Raw genomic sequence first — 19,692 nt, forward strand, 5'->3', positions numbered from 1 at the left:
CTTCTGGGTATCTACCTGAAAAACCCAAAAGCATTTATTCGGCAAAGATATATGCACCTCTATGTTCATTGTAGCATTATTCACAGTGGCCAAGACATGGAGACAACCAAAATATCCTTAGATAGAGGACTGTATAAAGAAGATGTGGTACATGTATACAATGGAATACTACTAAGTCATAAGAAAAGATGAAATACTGTTATTTGCAATTACATGGATAGACCTCAAGAATATATGCTAAGCAAAATAAGTCAGTCAGTTAGAAAAAGCTAAGGACCACATGATTTCACTCAGATGTGGGATATAAAACTGAAACTCATAGACACTGACAACAGTATGGTGGTTACCAGAGGGAAGGGGGTAGGTGAGTAAAGGGGGCCAAATATATGGTGATGGAAGATCGTTTGACTTTGGCCAGTGTGCACACAATGCAATATACAGATTTTGTACCAAAGAAATGTATACTTGAAACTTATATGATACTATTAACCAATGTCACCCCAACAAATTTAATTAAAAAATGATAAATGGCCAAAACCGGTTTGGCTCAGTGGATAGAGCGTCAGCCTGCGGACTGAAAGGTCCCGGGTTCGATTCCGGTCAAGGGCATGTACCTGGGTTGCGGGCACTTCCCCAGTGGGGGATGTACAGGAGACAGCTGATCGATGTTTCTCTCTCATCGATGTTTCTGGCTCTCTATCTCTCTCCCTTCCTCTCTGTAAAAAATCAATAAAATATATTTAAAAAAAAATGATAAATGGTTGTAAATGACAAAGCTAATTATAGAGGTTCCTTTAGAGCGTTTCCAAGTTTATCAGATACAAGCAAGGGTTGGAGGCAGTTTTCTATCACCTTCTATGCTATGATCTTCCTTAAAGAGCTAGTATACTAGTATTTCGCCTAAGAGGATATTTCCATATTATGTGCATATATGCATATTTGTAAACTGATATATGTTAGTATATGTATATATAGACATATAAAATTCCAATTCCAGAAACTGCTATCAATGTGAGACTTCAGAAATCACCCATTTGTATCACAAACTATTTCACAGACATCCTTTCCCAGAAAGATGAGGTGTCACTGACCACTAAGTAAGAAGTTCTTTCTCTTCATTTCCCTCTCTCTAAAAATCAATAAGCATGTCCTCAGATGAGGATTAAAAAAAAAGGGAGACAATACCTATCTTATATTTGCTCTTTTATTAGAGTTCATGATATTTAAAACAATTTTTCTACAGGAAAATTATTTAAACTTTATTAGAATAAAGAGTTATTTATAATACACTATACTTATGATTTAGTAGTCACAAGTTAAGCTCACATCTGGTTTGGAACATATAGCCATTCCCAAAGGAGTTACACAATGTCATTTCAAATGCAACCACGAGCAAATATGGTGGAAGACCCAGAGGCAAATCTGCAGTTGTAATTTGGATTTATTATGTTATTTTTCATGGTCAGGTCAAAATATTGCACAGACTACAAATAGAAACATTATAAACAATTATCATATTGTCTATAAAATAGTAATATGAATAACAGAAAAAAATCTCAGCATAGAAGAAACTGATAAAAAGAATAAGGGTTAGACATCCCACTGCATTAGAATAATTATTAGAACTTGTGTTAAATTTCATCAACACATGAAGATGTGAAGTTTCAACTGGATTCATTTCTATAAATAAGCTAGTTAAGTTCTTCCTAACTAAAAAGAAATAAAACTTTGTCAACTGAACAGTGCATTTTCCCAGGTATTATGAAGAGAGCATTATTTATTCTAAAGTATGCATAGTTCTCATTAAAACAGAAAAATATAGGTGTTTGAAAATTACCAAAGAATCTATTAAGTAAAGTAAAAAGAGCATGTAATCAGGAAACTGACAATTTGTGGTCCTCTCCAAATGACAGAAGAGCTAGAAAGAGTCCATAACCACCCCCCCCCCCCAAGAGCTATACTCCACCCTCCCAAGAGACACATACGTAAAGACATGCACGTTCCTAAACTTGAATAGGCTCTACAAAAAATCAAAAGCAAATCTAAAACCTGCCAGAGGGCTTTGGGGTTTTGGATAGCATTCTGAACTTGGGATGTTTATCTATAACACACCTCAATTCTGAATGGGCCATTTGTCATTATGGTAACGTTCTCATTCCCTTCCCTTCCCTTTCCCTCCCAGAAGTTGATGCTACCTTTCCAGCAGATAAGAGGTCCCTTCGACAGAACACCCTGGGAGCTTCTGACTAGGTAGTACTTTAAGTGCTTCTGCTTCTTTGGCTGGGTGGTGAGCTTCAAGTTAATGTGGTTGGAAAATTCTGTGAAATACCGAAATCCTCTTTCTCCACAGCCGATACAGTTTCCAGAAAACCCTAGAAGGAGGGAAACCCACGTTACTGGTGGCCTTGTATGTTGTTACAATACCTTTATATATAAGAAGCACACACTTATTAAGCGTTTTTGACTTCAATAATTTCCCAATTAAAAAAAAAACAATTCAAAGGAAAAACCAGGTACAGTATTTTAGCAGTTATTTCATATCAGTGAAAGACTGAAAATAATTTTTTTAATGTTTAATGCTCTAAAAAGACAATGGTTAGGAAAAAAGAGTGGACAATAACATGTGATAGACTATATAACTGACATAAAAAATAGAAAAAGGTCCTAGAGATGTCTATTATTTCTTCCCCACATACTCCCTCTTTAGACAACCTGCTGGTCTGGTTCTCTGCCCTGACCACTGTGTGGAATTGACTAATTAGACTGTGGGCCAATATCTGACTCAACCTGGGACAGTCAGTATATCTCGCCTGAAATTTATGTCCCCCAAAGAGCCTGTATACAAACTCTTGTTCACAGGCACTTACATAACTACAAAGAGTCAATCAGATAGCTGTGGACCCTGAGTTTATGAGGTTTTGTAAAATTGGAACCCAAGTTGGCACTATGTCAACCACATGTCAGCTAAGGTGTGGGAGAGAACAAACAGAAATGTGAAGAGGAAGCTGGTCTGTAGATAGAAGAGCATGGGCACTGATATGTAAACTCAGGTCATTGTCAACTTTCCAGTTTCTTTGAGATCTAGCTGTACTTCCTGGCATGAGTTCCTTGAGATTCCCATTTCCTCTTTACTCAAACTAGCTTATGATTCTTTTAGTTATAACATCCAAACAATTCTCAGTCAGATCAATCAAACAAAATAAAACTTTCAGTGACCTGCTTAAAGCAGGGGGCATAGGAAGAAGAAGAAATGGAGAAGGCTCGGAGGATGAGAGGCCAAGCTTTGCTTGCTGGAAATGATTTTTCAGTTTCCCTTAATACACAGAGGAAAAGGTGGACAGGAGGAGCGTAAGCACCTCTGGTTGTGACTGATGAGAACATAACACATGTACTATAATATAGTGAACAAGGAAAAAAATATAAATAAGAAAGGACATTCCAAACTTCATAAATACAACATCTCTACATACAAATAAGTAATTGGAAATAAATTCACTGATGAAGTGATACATTTTTTAAAGCCCCCAAAACAATCTACTACATAATTAACAAATATAGATAAGGAGAGAAGAGAACATGAGGATTTAAAGACAGACTATCTTTAAAAAAAAGTGTATATGTATGTGTGTGTGTGTGTGTGTGTATAATAGATTTCAGAGAGGAAGGGAGAGGGAGAGAGAGATACTAGTAGAAATATTAATGATGAAAGAGAATCATTGATTGGCTATCTCCTGCACATCCCACACCACAACCTGGTTGAGCCCGCAACCTGGGCATGTGCCCTGACCGGGAATCAAACCTTGACCTCCTGGTTCATAGGTCTATGCTCAGCCACTAGCCTAGTAGGAGGGGCAGGGATGCAAAACAGACTGGCCCCACTACATGTGTGTGGTGGTTGAGATCTGGAGGGATATTTCAACTGCAGAGGCTGCCCCCTGAAGAGCAAGAGGTCTAAGTTCCATGCCTAGCTCCCCAGCCTGAAACACTAGTGTGGAAAGAAGAGCCCACACAACATCTGACTGTGAAAATCAGTGGAGGTTTGTCTGTCCAGCGAGATGGAAGGCTGCTGGAAACCCAGGTGTCCCCCAAAGAGCCTATATACAAACTCTTGTTCACAGGCACTTACCCTGGGTTTCAGCAGAGGGACAGTGGCTGAGGGGGAAGGGCTCCAGAAATACATAGGGAGAAACTGAGGTGTGTGGCTTCAGGGTGAGGGCTAGAAAGATGGCTGCCTTTCTTCCTGTGTTGGGCCCTCCTAATGCATGGCCAAAGCTGCATCTGCATTAGGCTAGTGAACTCCACTACTCCACCCTGACAGATGCTAAGATGCACCCCACCCAACTCACTCACTGCCAGAGGCTCATACAGTAGCAGCCAGCCTCGGCTTGTGTTGCAGTCTTTCCTTAAAAACACTCAAGGAACTCCAGTCAAACCAGGAGAGAAACTGAGTTGTGTGGCATCAGAGTGAGGGCTAATGGAATGAGCACTATCTTTCCTATGTTGAGCCTTCCCCCTACACAGCCAGATCTGAATCTGCATTAGCCTGATGAACTTGACCAGCTCTACCCTGATGACTCTCTGAGACCCCACCCCACCACAAAGATCCACACCACCAGGCAGATGGCAGATGGCCTTGGTATACCCTGTGGGACTACATCAAACAAAAAAAGTTTTTGCACAGCAAAGAAAATCATCAACAAAATAAAAGGAATGTGATGAATGGGAGAGTGTATTCGCCAATGATACATCTGATAAGGAGTCAATATCCAAAATTTATAAAGAACTCATATAACTCAACACCCAAATAACAAACAATCCCCTTAAAAAATGGACTGAGGATCTGACTAGAATTTCTCCAAAGAAGGCATACAAATGGCCAATAGACATATGAAAAGATGCTCAACATCAATAATTATCCAAGAAATGCAAATTAAAACCACAATGGGGTACCACCTCACACCTGGCAGAAAAGCTATCATCAATGAATCAACAAACAAAGGGAACACTGCAAATTTGGGCAGCCATTATGGAAAACCATTTGGAGGATCCTTAAAAAGTTAAAAATGGAACTTCCACAACTAGAGAAAGAACTGGGGAAGCTCAGAGTAAGAAAATAATAAAGATCAGAGCAAAAATAAATGACAGAAACTAAAAACAAAAACAAAAAAACAATTCCAAATGAAACCAAGATCTGATTCTTTGAAAACATAAAACAAGATTGATGACACTTGCTCTAGCTGGTTTGGCTCATTGGACAGAACATTGACTGAAGGGTCCCAGGTTCAATTCTAGTCAAGGGCACATGCCCAGGTTGCAGGCTTGGTCCCCAGTGTGGGGCGTGCAGGAGGCAGCCGATCAATGATTCTCTCTCATCATTGATGTTTCTATCTCTCTCTCCCTCTCCCTTCCTCTCTAAAATCAATTAAAAAATATTTTAAAAAAAGATTGATGAAACTTTAACCAGACTTACCAAGAAACCAAGAGAGAGAACCCAAATAAGTAAAATAAAAAATGGAAGAGGAGAGTAACAACTGACATCACAGAAATATAAAAGTTGTAAGAAAATAGTATGGCCCTAGCCAGTTTGGCTCAGTGGCTAGAGCATCGGCCTGTGGAGTGAAGAGTCCTGGGTTAGATTCCAGTCAAGGGCACATGCCTGGGTTGTAGGCTCAACCCCTGAACCACATCCAGCACAGCCAGTGGTGAACCTGAGGAGGGGTGGTGAAGGATTAAAGAAAACAGACAAGAGAATACAGTTGGGGCCAGGTGGGACACTGTTCTCAGATGGAGAGACAGTGCCACAGCCTGCAAGCTGAGTCTTTATTTTAAAGTCAGATCCCACAAGGCAAAGCAAGGGCGTGGTCAAGATGTTTACAATGTTCTCTGGAGAGTTTTGAATCTACTTGATTACATGCACCTGAGAACTCTATCAAGCTCTGTTTTGGCAGCACTTGCTGCACCTCCTGCAGCCCACATCACTCACCCACCTGGGACCACAGGTTCGGACCATAAGGTCAACCTTACAACCATAGCCTTTGGCTATAATTGTGCTGGGAGGGCTTTGCCCTCCAAGCTGGGACCTGCATGTGGCTTTGCCACGAGAGGACTGTGCCCTCTCATTAGTCCAAAGCTTGAGCCTGTCCAAACGCTGTAGCCGCTCTCCACAGACCCCCAGTAGGGGGCATGCAGGAGGCAGCGGATCAATGACTCTCTCTCATCACTGATGTTTCTATCTCTTTCCCTCTCCCTTCCTTTCTGAAATCAATAAAAGAAAGGAAGGAAGGAAGGAATAAATTAGTACGAATAACTATATGCCAACAAATAGGACAACCTGGATGAAATAGACAAATTCCTAGAAACATACAATCTTCTAAAACTCAATCAGGAAGAATCACAAAACCTAAATAGACCAATTAACAACTAATGAAATTGAAGCAGTAATAATAATAATTAAAAAAAAAACTCACAGCAAACAAAAGTCCTGGACCGGATGACTTCACAGGCAAATTTTACCAAACATTCAAAGAAGACCTAAAACCCATCCTCCTCAAACTACTCCAAAAAACTGAAGAGGAGGGAATACTCCCAATCCCATTTTACAAAGCCAAACTTATCCTAATTCCAAAACTAGACAAAGACACTACAAAGAAAGAAAATTATAGGCCAATATCCCTGATGCTGAAATTCTCAAGAAAATATTAACTAATCAGATCCAGCAATACATTAAACAGATTACATACCATGATCAAGTGGAATTTATTCCGGGGATGCAAGGCTGATACAATATTTGCAAATCAATAAATGTGATACATCACATAAACTAAATGAAAGATAAAAATTTCATGATCATATCAATTGATGCAGAAAAAAAATTCAATAAAATCCAAACTAATTTATGATAAAAACTATCACCAAAGTGGGAATAAATGGACCATATCTCAACATAATAAAAGCCATATGTGAAAAACCTACAGTCAACATCATACTTAATAGTCAAAAACTAAGTGTCTCCCTTAAGATCAGGAATAAGAGAGGGATGTCTGCTTTCACCACTCTTATTCAACATAGTATTGGAAGTTCTAGCCACAGTGATCAGAAAAGAAGAAATAAGAGGGATCCAAATTGGAAAGGAGGAAGTAAAACTGTCATTATTCACAGATCACATAATATTATATATAAAAAACCCTAAAGATTCCACCCTAAAACTACTAGATCTAAAAATGAATTTGGGAAAGTAGCAGGATATATACTCAATATCCAGAAACCTATACACCAATAATGAACTTTCAGAAAGAGTTCAATCTTAAGAAAGCAATCCCATTTAATATTGCAATAACAACAACAACAAAAGGTACCAAGGAATAAATTTAACCAAGGAGGTAAAAGACCTGTACTCGAAAACCTATAGGACATTGAAGAAAGAAATTGAAGAAAACACAAATAAGTGGAAGCAAATACCATGCTCCTAGACTGGAAGAATGATTAATATCATTATAATACCCACACTAAAGCAATCTATAGATTCAGTACAATCCCTATTAAAATACTAATGGCATATTTCACAGATCTAAAAAAAGTATTTAAAAAATTTATATGGAACCAAAAATGACCTAAGTAGCCTCAGCAATCTTGAGATAGAACACAGTTGGATACCAGATATCAAACTATACTACAAGGCCACTGTAATCAAAATAGCCTGGTACTGGCAAAGAATAGGCATATAGATCAATGGAACAGAACAGAGATCCCAGAAATCAATCCATGCCTCTATGGTCAATTAATATTTGACAAAGGAGGCAAGAGTATACAATGAAGTAAATACAGCCTCATCAATAAATGGTGCTGGGAAAATTGGACAGGTACATGCAAAAAACGAAACTAGACCACCAACTTACACCAGACACAAAATAAAGTCAAAATGTTTAAATGACTTAAATGTAAGTCATGAAACCATAAAAATCCTAGAAGATATAGGCAGTAAAATCCCAAAAATCTCAGACGTCTCTCATAGCAATATTTTTGCTGATATATCTCCTAGGGCAAGGTAAACAAAGAAAAAAATAAACAAGTGAAACCACATCAAACTAAAAAGCTTCTACACAACAAAAGAAACCATCATCAAAATGAAAAGGGAACTCACTGTATGGGAGAACATATTCGCCAATGGTACATCTGATAAGGGTTTAATTTCCAAAATATATAAAGAACATATACAACTCAACACCAGGAAGACAAACAATCCAATTAAAAAAATGAACAAAGGACCTCTCAAAGAGGACATAGAGATAGCCAATAGGAAAAATGCTCAACATCACCAATCATCAAAGCGATGCCAATTAAAACTACAATGACATATCACCTCACATCTGCTAGAATGGCTACCATCAGTAAATCACAAAACAAGTGCTGGAGAGGATGTAGAGAAAAAGGAACCCTAGTGCACTGTTGGTGGGAATTTATACTGGTGTGCAGCCACTTTGGAAAACAGTATGGAGTTTCCTCAAAAAATTAAAAATAAAACTGCCTTTTGACCCAGTGGTCCCACTTCTGGGAATATATCCTAAAAATATATATATAAAAAAAATATATGCACCCCTATGTTCATAGCAGAGCTATTTACAATAGACAAAATCTGGAAACAGCCCAAGTGCCCATCGATAGATGAGTGGATAAAAAAGCTGTGGTACATTTACACAATGGAATACTATGTGGCTATGAAAAGGGACTCTTAGGTTTTGCTACAGCATGGATGGACCTGGAGATTATAATGCTAAGTGAAATAAGCCAGTCAGAGAAAGATAAATACCATATGATCTCACTTACATGTGTAATCTAATGAACAAAATAGAACCAGAGTTATGGATACATAGTACAGTCTGACAAATGTGTAAGGGAAGGGGGGGGGGGTGGTAGGCAGGATGAAAGGTGAAGAATATAGTCAAAGAACACATATCCATAGCCCATGAACACAGACAAAAATGTGGTTAGGGCCAGACGGAGGAAAGGGCAGGGTCTAGGTGTAGGGAGCAAAGGGGGAATGGGGGACATCTGTAATAATGTCAACAATCAAAGTAACAAAATAACAAAAAATAAACTACACAATAAAATGGAATTTCTGTATGACCCAGTGATTCCACTTCTGGGTAAATATTTGAAGAAATCCAAAACACTAATTTAAAAAGATATGTGCACTTCTATGTTTACTGCGGCATTATTTATAATAGCCAAGATATGGAAGCAACCCATCAATAGATGATTGGATAAAAAAGATGTGGTATATATGTCCAATGGAGTATCACTTGGCCATAAAAAAAGACTGAAATCTTACCATTTGTGAAACATGGATGGACCTAGAGCAGTGATGGCAAACCTATGACACGCTTGTCAGAGGTGACACGCGAACTCATTTTTTTGGTTGATTTTTCTTTGTTAAATGGCATTTAAATATATAAAATAAATATAAAAATATATAAGTCTTTGTTTTACTATGGTTGCAAATATCAAAAAATTTCTATATGTGACACGGCACCAGAGTTAAGTTAAGGTTTTTCAAAATGCTGACACGCCGAGCTCAAAAGGTTCACCATTACTCACCTAGAGGGTACTGTGTTAAGTGAAATAAGTCAGACAGAGAAAGACAAATACCATATGATTTCACTTATATGTGGAATCTAAAGAACAAAATGAACAAATAAATAAAACAGAAACAGACTGATAAATACAGAGGACAAACTAAGGGTTTGCCAGATTAGGGTGGGGGGGCAGAGGGGTGGTTGTTGTAGGGCTGAGTAAAAAAGGTGAAGGGATTAAGAAGTACAATTTGGTAGTTACTAAATAGTCACATGGATGTAAAGCACAGCATACCAGAAAGCAAAACAATTTTGAGATAAAGGTATGCATTATTTTATATATATATACTAGAGGCCCGGTGCACAAAATTCATACACTGGGAGGAGGGTCTCTCAGATGGCCTGTGCCCTCTTGCAGTCCGGGATGCCTCGGGGGATGTCCGCAGGTAGTCAGACAAACCCTCTCTCAGTCTGGAACCCCTCGCTCCTTAATGCCCTCCTGCAGCGGAGGCGGGAGAGGCTCCTGCCACCGCCACTGTGCTTGCCAGCTTCTGGCTGAACGGCGCTCCTGCGTTGACTGTCTGCCCCTGGTGGTCAGTGTGCGTCATAGCGACCAGTCATTCCACCAGTCATTCCACCATTTGGTCGATTTGCATATTAGGGTTTTTTTATATAGGATATATTTTTTCCTAGTTATGTTGGGTGAACTAATGCTAAATATAAACTGAGAATCACATCAACCAAGGGTAGTTATAAATAATGGATGGTATGAAAAAACTACAAGTAAGTTACAAAGTAGATAATCCACAGCTGAATAATTGAGAGGACCTGACATCAGGTGTTTTGAGAATGAATAAAAAATAAAAAATAACTTTTAAGTAGTAGGAAAAATGTTTCATACTTGCACTAAACTATATAGAGTGTGGTAAAAGTATGTTTACATTTGTTCATATGGAAAATAATACAATAAATAATAATACAAGAATAAACTGTTTTGCATACTCACAACTATAAACCTACTTTTGCCAAACTCCATATTCCTCAACTAATTCTGCAATTTTAAAAAAATTCAGTGATAATTTAAAATAAACTTGTATTTTAACTCCATCTTGGAAGGAATTTTTTTAAAAATATATTTTATTGATTTTTTACAGAGAAGAAGGGAGAGGGAGAGTCAGAAATATTGATGAAAGAGAAACATCGATCAGCTGCCTCCTGCACACCCCCCACTGGGGATGTGCCCACAACTAAGGTACATGCCCTTGACCGGAATCGAACCTGGGACCTTTCAGTCCGCAGGCCGACGCTCTATCCACTGAGCCAAACCGATTATGGCTTGGAAGGAATTTTATAGGTGTGAAATACTCACCTAAAAGTGCATTTTTCCCATGATCATCCGGTAGAAATCGTTTGTCTACAGCACACACTAGGATGTGTTCAGGAAGATTGGGAGACTTTGCCCCCACCAGAAGGAACCCTGCTGGGATGTCGATTTGTTCCATACACAGAGATACCAAACGCAAATCCTTTCCTGCTTGACAAAAACCTGAAAACCAGAAAAAAGACAGAAATGTTTAGGGAGGTTAAAATGCTTTGTAACCCATTTGGAGAGTAAAGTTTACCTGTGGGGATCACTATTAAGAACTTAAAGTCTGTGTACTCCAATGAGAAGACAAATCTATTATATGTGCCCCTCTGAATAGAGATGAAAAGACATTAGGAGATATTCTGACTGATGCAGCCAACACTGACAACTTTCATATTTTTTTTCCATAAGTAAAAATATGATAAAGATACAGCAAACTTTGAAAAAATGTAGGTAATTTTTATGTGCACACAATATAATATTTTAACTCTCAATGCAAATTCACTTTTACAAAGGAACAATCAAAAACAGAGATGCTCTCTGTTTCACGTAAAGGAGACTGAAGCTCCGAGTTTGGTGACTCAGAAACGAATAGGCAGGGACTAGAAGTCAGAACTGTTAGGTTATTTTCACGAGTTATGACATGAAATGACAAGATATGACAAGATAACACATTACAGTAATTCATTAGTTCATGATTTATTAAAAATCATTTGCAACTGATGTTGTACTAGGCCTGGGGATACAGATATCTTCCTCTAAGAACTCATGTTATATCCCTGGCCGGTTTGGCTCAGTGGATAAAGCGTTGACCTGCAGACTGAAAGGTCCCGGGTTTGATTCTGGTCAAGGGCCCGTATCACGGTCGCAGGCTCCGCCCCAGCCCAGGCCCTCGTTAGGGCACGTGCAGGAGGCAACCAATTGATGTGTTTACCTCACATCAATATTTCTGTCTTTTCCTCTCTCTTCTACTCTCTCTAAAAATTAATGAAAAATATTTTCACGTGAGGATTAAAAAAAAAAGAACTCATATTACAGCTAATTAGAAGACTGTATAAGGAACTGATAATCACAAAGCAATATTACAGAGGACCGCTATTTTCTGTCACAGATCACTGATCTGCAAGTCTTCAGGGACATGATCCTCCCTGCACTCTAATCATGTGATTCCCCTGGAGAGTTGTGACATTCTAGATTGATCTGGAGCTGGTACCTGACTGAAGCTGGGCCACTGGAACATCCCACGTTTCTGGCCATACTTGATCAGTGCAGGGGTGGGCACTTGACATACACCAAGCCAATCAAAGCATTTTCCTTAAGAATTCTGAACATGAAAGCATGGCTTGGTTAGCTCTGTGCAACTCTCTTCCTTGCTCTGTGAGAGAAGTCTGTCAGCAAAGATAGGAGGGATGTGGTAGTGGTGGTGGGGGGTGGGGGTACGTGTTCTGGCAGAGTTTGGATCCCTGAAGCTCAGCTGTATCTGCCTTTCCCATGGTTTGGTCATGACACCTTTTGCTTTGGAATTCTTCCAATAACCTCTTCATTCTACCTAAGATAGTTTGAATTGGGTTCCTGTCACTTGCAACCAAATTAGGCTGAATGAAAGTATGATACGTGCTATTTGAGAGAGTTATAGGAGAGGGAGAATGGACTCTTTACACACAAACCTGAGGCGACCTCTATCACCACTGCCCAATATAAAGTGGAGAAGAACCATGCAAAATTCTTCTAGCATCAATTAATATTATGATTTAATCAAATGCCAACAAACAATTGGATGCCATCAGTTAGTATATGAGAAATGAAAAGATAACAACATCCAAATTTTATATGAAGCTGTGGTGCATAAAGCTACTATATGGTCTGGATCATCAAACCACAAAAGCAGACATAATAAAATTGAAAAAAGTCAACAGAAGAAAGACTAAATTGATAAGGACAAGTGTGTAGATCCCTTTTAAACATTAAAAAATTTCAAATTTAACTTTTAATGTTTGGAAATTGAGAAAAATAATATCAAAGTGTTTTTGTGTGCCCTACCTGGTTTGGCTCAGTGGATACAGCATCGGCCTGTGGGACTGAAGGGCCTCATGTTCAATTCCGGTCAAGGGCACATGCCTGGGTTTCAGGCTTAATCCCTAGTAAGGGGCATGCAGGAGGCAGCCAACCAATGATTCTCTCTCATCATTGATGTTTCTATCTTTCTCTCCCTCTCCCTTCCTCTCTGAAATCAATACAAATATATTTTAAAAAGTTTTCTGTGAATTCTTTAACAATTTTAAATGAATCTGTCTTTTATCATTCACAATATCATCTATATTTGTTTGAAAAATAGTCATTTTTATATTCAGTCATATTAGTTATTCAGTTTACAAACATTTTTGAAGGCTAAGAATACATAAACCCCTTGAAAAAAATTCTGCTGCCCCCACTCAGAATAAGGGACAGGACTCACAGTTTATTTTAAACTCTGAAAACTGGAAATTGATAATAATGATGGTGATATTATCATGATATTGATGGCAGCTAAAATTTATGGAGCACTTAACCTAAGTCAGGTACAGTGCTAATCACTACTTAAATTATGTTATTTAACCCTCTCAACAACTGTAGGTAGGTACTACTATCTCCTTTTCATAGATGAAGAAATTGAAGCTCAAAAAGGTTAGGGAACTTGCCCAAGGTTACATAATGAGTCCAGTAAAGTTTAGTGATATAAGACATGGGACGTTTACTATGTGGAAACAGATAAAAAGCGTACTATTCAACTTAGCTAAAGAAAAACTAAGAACAGTTATAATCCAGAGCTAAAACTATGAGGGGTGAACATAGTCTTTTCCACCAAATTCTAAAATACTAAATCTGGAGGCATTTTAAAGTCCTAAAAGGAACACTAAATTTTTAATCAAAGGATTTATTAATTTACATATAGAAAATAAACCTAGAAACACATTTTCCCTAAGAAGTATCACCTTTATTGTGATTTGCTCCAAAAAGTAATATCTCCCCAAATTCAATGATGAGAGGATGACGACTGCCTATTTTTTTAAAATAAATGTTTATTGATTTCAGAGAGGGGGAGATAGAAACATCAATGATGAGAGTGAACCATTGATCGGCTGCCTCTTGTATGGACCACACTGAGGATCAAGCCCGCAACCCAGGCATATGCTCTGACCGGGAATTGAACCTTGATCTCCTGGTTCATAGATTGACGCTTAACTACTGATCCACGCTAGCCTGGCATGATTGCCAATTGGTGGCAAACAGAATGCCTGGGGAGTTGTTTCTGTCACCAGGAGTAATACAGCCATCTACAGCCTTGAGTCACTCTATATTAGGAAGAGTGGACTAGATAGAACCATAAGCCTGTACCAATTTGTACCAATCTGCAAATTATTGCAAACCTTTTTAGACCATCAGAGCTATATGGAACCTCAAGAGTATCAGTTAGAGCATTCCCCAACAAATGATTTTCAAACCCCCAGGGATTCAAATATCTGGTGTAACAGGTGGTTCTATTTCCCCACCGTTAGAGATGTATTAGATTATTGACCTAATAAAGATCAATATTAAAGCTCAATTAAAATCTCAAACAAAATAAAAGAAACCTTACTGCTCCCTGTAGGATAATTTTGAATTATCTCTGAACTAATCCCGAAAGAAAGATCTAATGTTTCTTTTAGAGGCTCCTGGAGAAAGCATGGGCAAGAAAGATAAGCTATCATTGAGGTGGGCATACAAATTGCAATTTATTTGACAAATGTGCCTCTAAATAGTCTCATTTTCTGAGAATAAAAGTAAAATATTGTCCAAAACCAAGACCCTTGCAGCAAATTAATTTAAAAAAATAGTAAGAGGGCTCCTCTTTATAAACTTCATCTGCATTTCCTTAAGAAAATAGCCAAGGTTTTCACTTCACAGAACCCAATTTGCATTCTCCAATTATCTCCAATTTGAAGGTTACAGAGTAATCTAAATGGGGGGAGGGAAAAGTTTACTGAAACAGCTGTAAATACAAACTAAAGTAATCAAGGCAGTATTTGGAGGCCTAAAATTTGGTTGCTCTTCACCCTTTTAGACACTCAACTGCCTCCCAGCAGGGTAGGAAACTACTCTATTCCAATAATTTACATAAGAAATTAGCAACCAAAATTTACATGTGAATGGTAACCCCCCAGAAGCCCATCAGGTGTGAAGTATCTGCTTATCTAAATGACCTCTAAAAATAGCTTCAGCTTCCTTAAGCCTTAGGTAAATACAGGATTTCCCAGGACAGGAAGGTGGTCCACTGAAGCAAGTCCAGCATCACATTGCCCTACTTTACTGATGTTTTTATAAGGAACATTTCAGGGCTCCGAGTGAGAAGACTCTTAGAACTACCTTAGATGAGTCAAATTGAAAGAGCCATGGATGAGCTATGAATTATCAAATTACAAACGATACCTTTTGTGTTTAATGACCACGTCACCTCAGGTGAATTAAAGGGGGGAAACAAATAATGGATGTTGATTAATTACAAGAAACCAAAGTAGCTGATGGAATCTAAGTGTGTCTAGTATTTTGGGGTTGTCTGAGAATATGAATCTTGGGCTTAGGTGAAATAGTTCCTTTTTCGTTAGGAAAAAATGCGCCTCTAAGATAACTATCCTCTTTGAAATAACTATTCTCTTTAAAATAACTATTACTCTTCCCTTATGCTTCACCGAATCACTTGCTATCTGCTAGATCACTGAGTTTATAACTTGGTGAGTCATAAACAGCTTTCCATACCTGGTTATATATAATATCAATGGAGCCAGATACCTCAAAGGCAGTCTAAAAACACACCTAGGGCACAGGAAAAAAAGGGGGAGCCCTTCCCCCCATTTTTGGTATAAAATTTGATATTTCACAATGATCCCCTAAAGCTTTTACTCTAGTTCTATTTAACTCTTACATAGAACAAGGTTCTTGATGTCAATCCAACAATATTTTAAGCACTATTTCCACTTCTAGCTATTATTTGATAAATATGAGTTGACTCATTAATTAAATAAAAGGCATGAAAATGTATATAAAACAGGTAAGTGGAAACCAAATGCCAGTCACCTCCCACACCTCTACAGGTTTAAAGGCTTGTAATACATCAATGAATAAATTGATATGTATGCTAATATATTAAGTATCGGCAAAAGAAATCAATCATGTGGAAGCCAATAAATACATAAGGAATGATGTGCCAGAAGCAGGCCCAACTCCAAGAGCAGTAGTATTCATTTGCTAGAGACCACCTGTGGTGAAGCAGGCTAGATAAGCTACAAGGAAGATTATTCAGGTTTCCAAATCCCCCTAGGTAGTTTATCAGATAAGAGAGAAGGATTGAGGGAGGGGGAAGAAAGGGAGGGGGAGAGGAAGAGATATAGATAGAGAGAAATCTAGGAGAAAATAAAATTTCCAAACAGTGCAGACTCATTCATCTGGCTTGGCATATTTGAATCTAGTTTATCCAAATTATTTGTACTTCAAGCTTTGTGGAAGGACTGTCCTCAAATTTTACCCCCGCCTTATCTTCTCCTCCCTTCCACCCCCAAGATTTTCACAATTTAGAATCACCTCTGGTCCAAATCAGTATGGATATAAAAGTTATACTTTGGCTAATATGGATAAAGTAGAACCCACATACTAATTAGGGTAGGAAGATCAGAAAACAGCATTGTATATCACAAAATGGAGAAAATAAGGTATAAATTAAATTGTGACATCACCAAAACCATGAAGTCCTGAAAATGTTTTATATTAGGACTAGGATTTTCTTTTTTAAAGTGTGGTCGAAGAGGTGGTTGACAAAATACATTTTTCTTTTCTATAGATAACAATATACTGGATGAGTGGAAAAGGTAAATATAAATCATCTGTTATCTCTGTTATTGTTTTGTGGGTAGAAAAGAAAGAAGTAGGAAAAGAAAACACTAAAAACTTCCTAAAGTAGTACCATTCTTGCAGGAAGTACCTGGAGTATTAGCAAAACATGACCTGAGTCTGCCATTGTCACATACCATCTCAAAAAGTCATCAACTGCTGTGAATCTTAGTCTCTTCATCATCGATAAGATGGGGTGATAATACTTGCCTTTCTTATAACACCTGCTATGAAGTCACAGGAGATAATGTAAGAGCATAATTATTCTTCATTCCTTTCTGTAATTATTGGTTTCTAGCCTTGAGCACAACATCTAATGATTGGAAACTAGTCAGGCAATATTAGAGGGATTAAAGAAAAAAAAAGTGAAACCCACCATCTGTAGTGCAAGACCCTTCTGGGGCAGGTTTTTGTGAATAGGGAATTGGTGGGCTATTTGAATCAGACATTTCTTCATCATCTTCGTCATCTTCCATTTCATTAACTGTTAGATTGTTAGAAAAATCCAGGCTTCCATTTTGAGTGTAGCGGTGTACCAAGTCTTTATCCAGATCTTCCACTTTGGGTTTTACATCTGGCAAGCAAATAAATCATAGCTAATTAATAAAAAGATGTTGAGGAAAGATAATCAAAAGAAAAATTCATAGTTCTGAAAGATGTCTGAAGACAGGTAGACTAGCATTTTCTAACAATTAACCAGTTTATTTCAGAGGCCCCCAATTTGGAAGGCCCGCTTCTTTTAAAAGGAATCTAGGAATGTATGCGATTGAGAAACTTACCTGCAGGTGAGAATGGATGTTGGTCAGGGTCCAAGTAGAGCTGGGAAAAAATTGGCCGTGGTACCACACTACTACATCTCAGAGAGGCTTCTATGGAATTGTGGAGAGCTTCCTCAAATCGAGCAGATTTCAGTTGCCCAGCATATGAATTCCCCATGGTCTGCACCACCATCCCACACCCCCCCCAAAAAAAAAGAGGAAAAAAGGAGAAAATTATATAGTTAGAGGACCATATGTCTGCAGAATACACATATAGCTGATATAAACTAATTCATATATCTTAACATATGAACTATACGAACTATACATATATTTCTTGTTACGACAATTTGTTTAAAGTATCTGTTATCAGGTCACATTGCCTTTTGTTTTTACAGTCCAAACACATTTCAAAAGCCACTTTAAAGGATCTTGTATCTGAGAATCAAGCAGTAATAATGCCTTATGTCAAGTTCTCCAACCAGTAAATCAAGACTGACCTGTCAATTGTGAAGCCCAACCAGGTGACAAAGGGCCACACCTCCAACCTTAATACTGGTGGCTACCATAACCCTACACCAACTCTATCAGTGGTTCAGAGTAAATCTCTACTTCTTTCTCTACTAAGATCTTATTACCCTAGGAGGAAAGATTCTTCTCTGGGGGGAAAAAAAATGAAAGCTTTAGGATGATATATTTAATTGACAAATTTCTGAAAGCAAGATTTGAGCCTTTTAAACTCAGAGGACTCATTTATGCATTACCAGCATTTATTTGAAAAACACTGTTGTGTCTTTTGCTCCATCTGAATCACAATCTTATTTGAGACTCTTCAGGAGTTTATAATAAGAAGTTCTGAAGTAATGGTCTTTAATTCTCATCACTAATACTTGTATAGAACTTGCTAGTTACAAAATTTTCCATGTATATCAATAATAACTACAATTTTTCATGTGCTATTGGTTACAATTCTCAAAGTAAGGTCTAAGGTCCCTGAGACCCTTTTTGAGGTTCATGAGGTCAAAACTCTTTTCAAACTATTACTAAGAGATTATTTGCCTTTTCCACTCTCATTCTCTTGTATGTGTAAATTTTTAGAGGCTGTATGATGTATGACATTGCAACAAATTGAATGCAGATAGACTACTCTTCTTACTAACTTTTAAAAAAAGAAATAGTTATTTTTCATAAAATTTGTTATTTATGTTGATACATCCTGGGTTTACTATTTTTTAATTAAAATATTTTATAATTTCTTAGTTTTAATTTCTAATAAGTATAATCTACATAAATAAAACTCAGTTTTTTAGAGTATATAAAGGTTCTGAGATGAAAAGTCTGAGAACTGTTGGGCTAGGCAGTGTACTAAGTACTTTATAAAGATTATTTAATTCTCAGTGTTCTGAAGTGTGTATGACCTCTTCCCACTTCATAGATTAAAAAACTGAAGCTTGGAGAAGCCAACTGACTTGCCCACTATCACCCAACTGGTAAGGGTGATGTCTAGCCATGTGGTGATAAATCCTGTACTCCTATAGTTCTACATAGGCTCAACTTGGGTAAATCTCATTTCAAGAAAGGCAATTTTGAGAATATCTTAGCCCTACTTTTCCCAGAAAAGTGAGCGAGAGATATATTAAATTTTATCTGGAATTCCAACTTGGATTGACTTCCTAGAGGAAGTCCCTGGAGGACTGGTTGAGAAGGAAAGTGCGTATGCATCTGGGCTCAGCAGGAAGAGAGAGCCAAGTTCCAGGGGTAAGGACTCATAAAAGGCATACATAATCCCTCAAGAGCATCAGCAATGCTCAGATGAAGACAAAGAGAAGTAACCATGAAGAGACTTGGTAGAGTGAAAGAAACTGACCAACTTTATTCCAAATGAAAGCATAACTGGGCTTTGTTAAAAATGGTAATAATGTGAAGAATTATAGAACTGACCATAGACTTCTTTAGTGCTTAGTATGAAGTTCTGATCCTTCTCATTGATAATTCAATGCTATTGCTGAACATGTAGTTGTTTTTGTTTTTGCTCTTATTTATTTTATTATTTTTCATTGAATTTGTTGAGGTAACATTGATTAATAAAATTATATAG

The 19,692-nt window shown here is 37.7% G+C and overlaps 1 protein-coding gene across 1 annotated transcript in view; it reads right to left on the reverse strand.

Moving 5' to 3' along the window:
* GREB1L (GREB1 like retinoic acid receptor coactivator) overlaps nt 1-17,772 on the reverse strand; it is a gene marked incomplete at its 5' end in the record, with an annotated part of 112,031 nt that extends 94,259 nt beyond the window's left edge. The window contains 4 exons of the mRNA XM_081097470.1: nt 2,196-2,372; nt 10,939-11,115; nt 17,213-17,410; nt 17,616-17,772. Of these exons, the coding sequence (XP_080953596.1) occupies nt 2,196-2,372; nt 10,939-11,115; nt 17,213-17,410; nt 17,616-17,772 (709 nt within the window). The remainder of the gene's footprint in view (nt 1-2,195; nt 2,373-10,938; nt 11,116-17,212; nt 17,411-17,615) is intronic.
* Nucleotides 17,773-19,692: the final 1,920 nt, after the last annotated feature.

Source organism: Myotis nattereri (assembly GCF_964212035.1).
Source record: "Myotis nattereri genome assembly, chromosome: 8".
Taxonomy (NCBI): domain Eukaryota; kingdom Metazoa; phylum Chordata; class Mammalia; order Chiroptera; family Vespertilionidae; genus Myotis; species Myotis nattereri.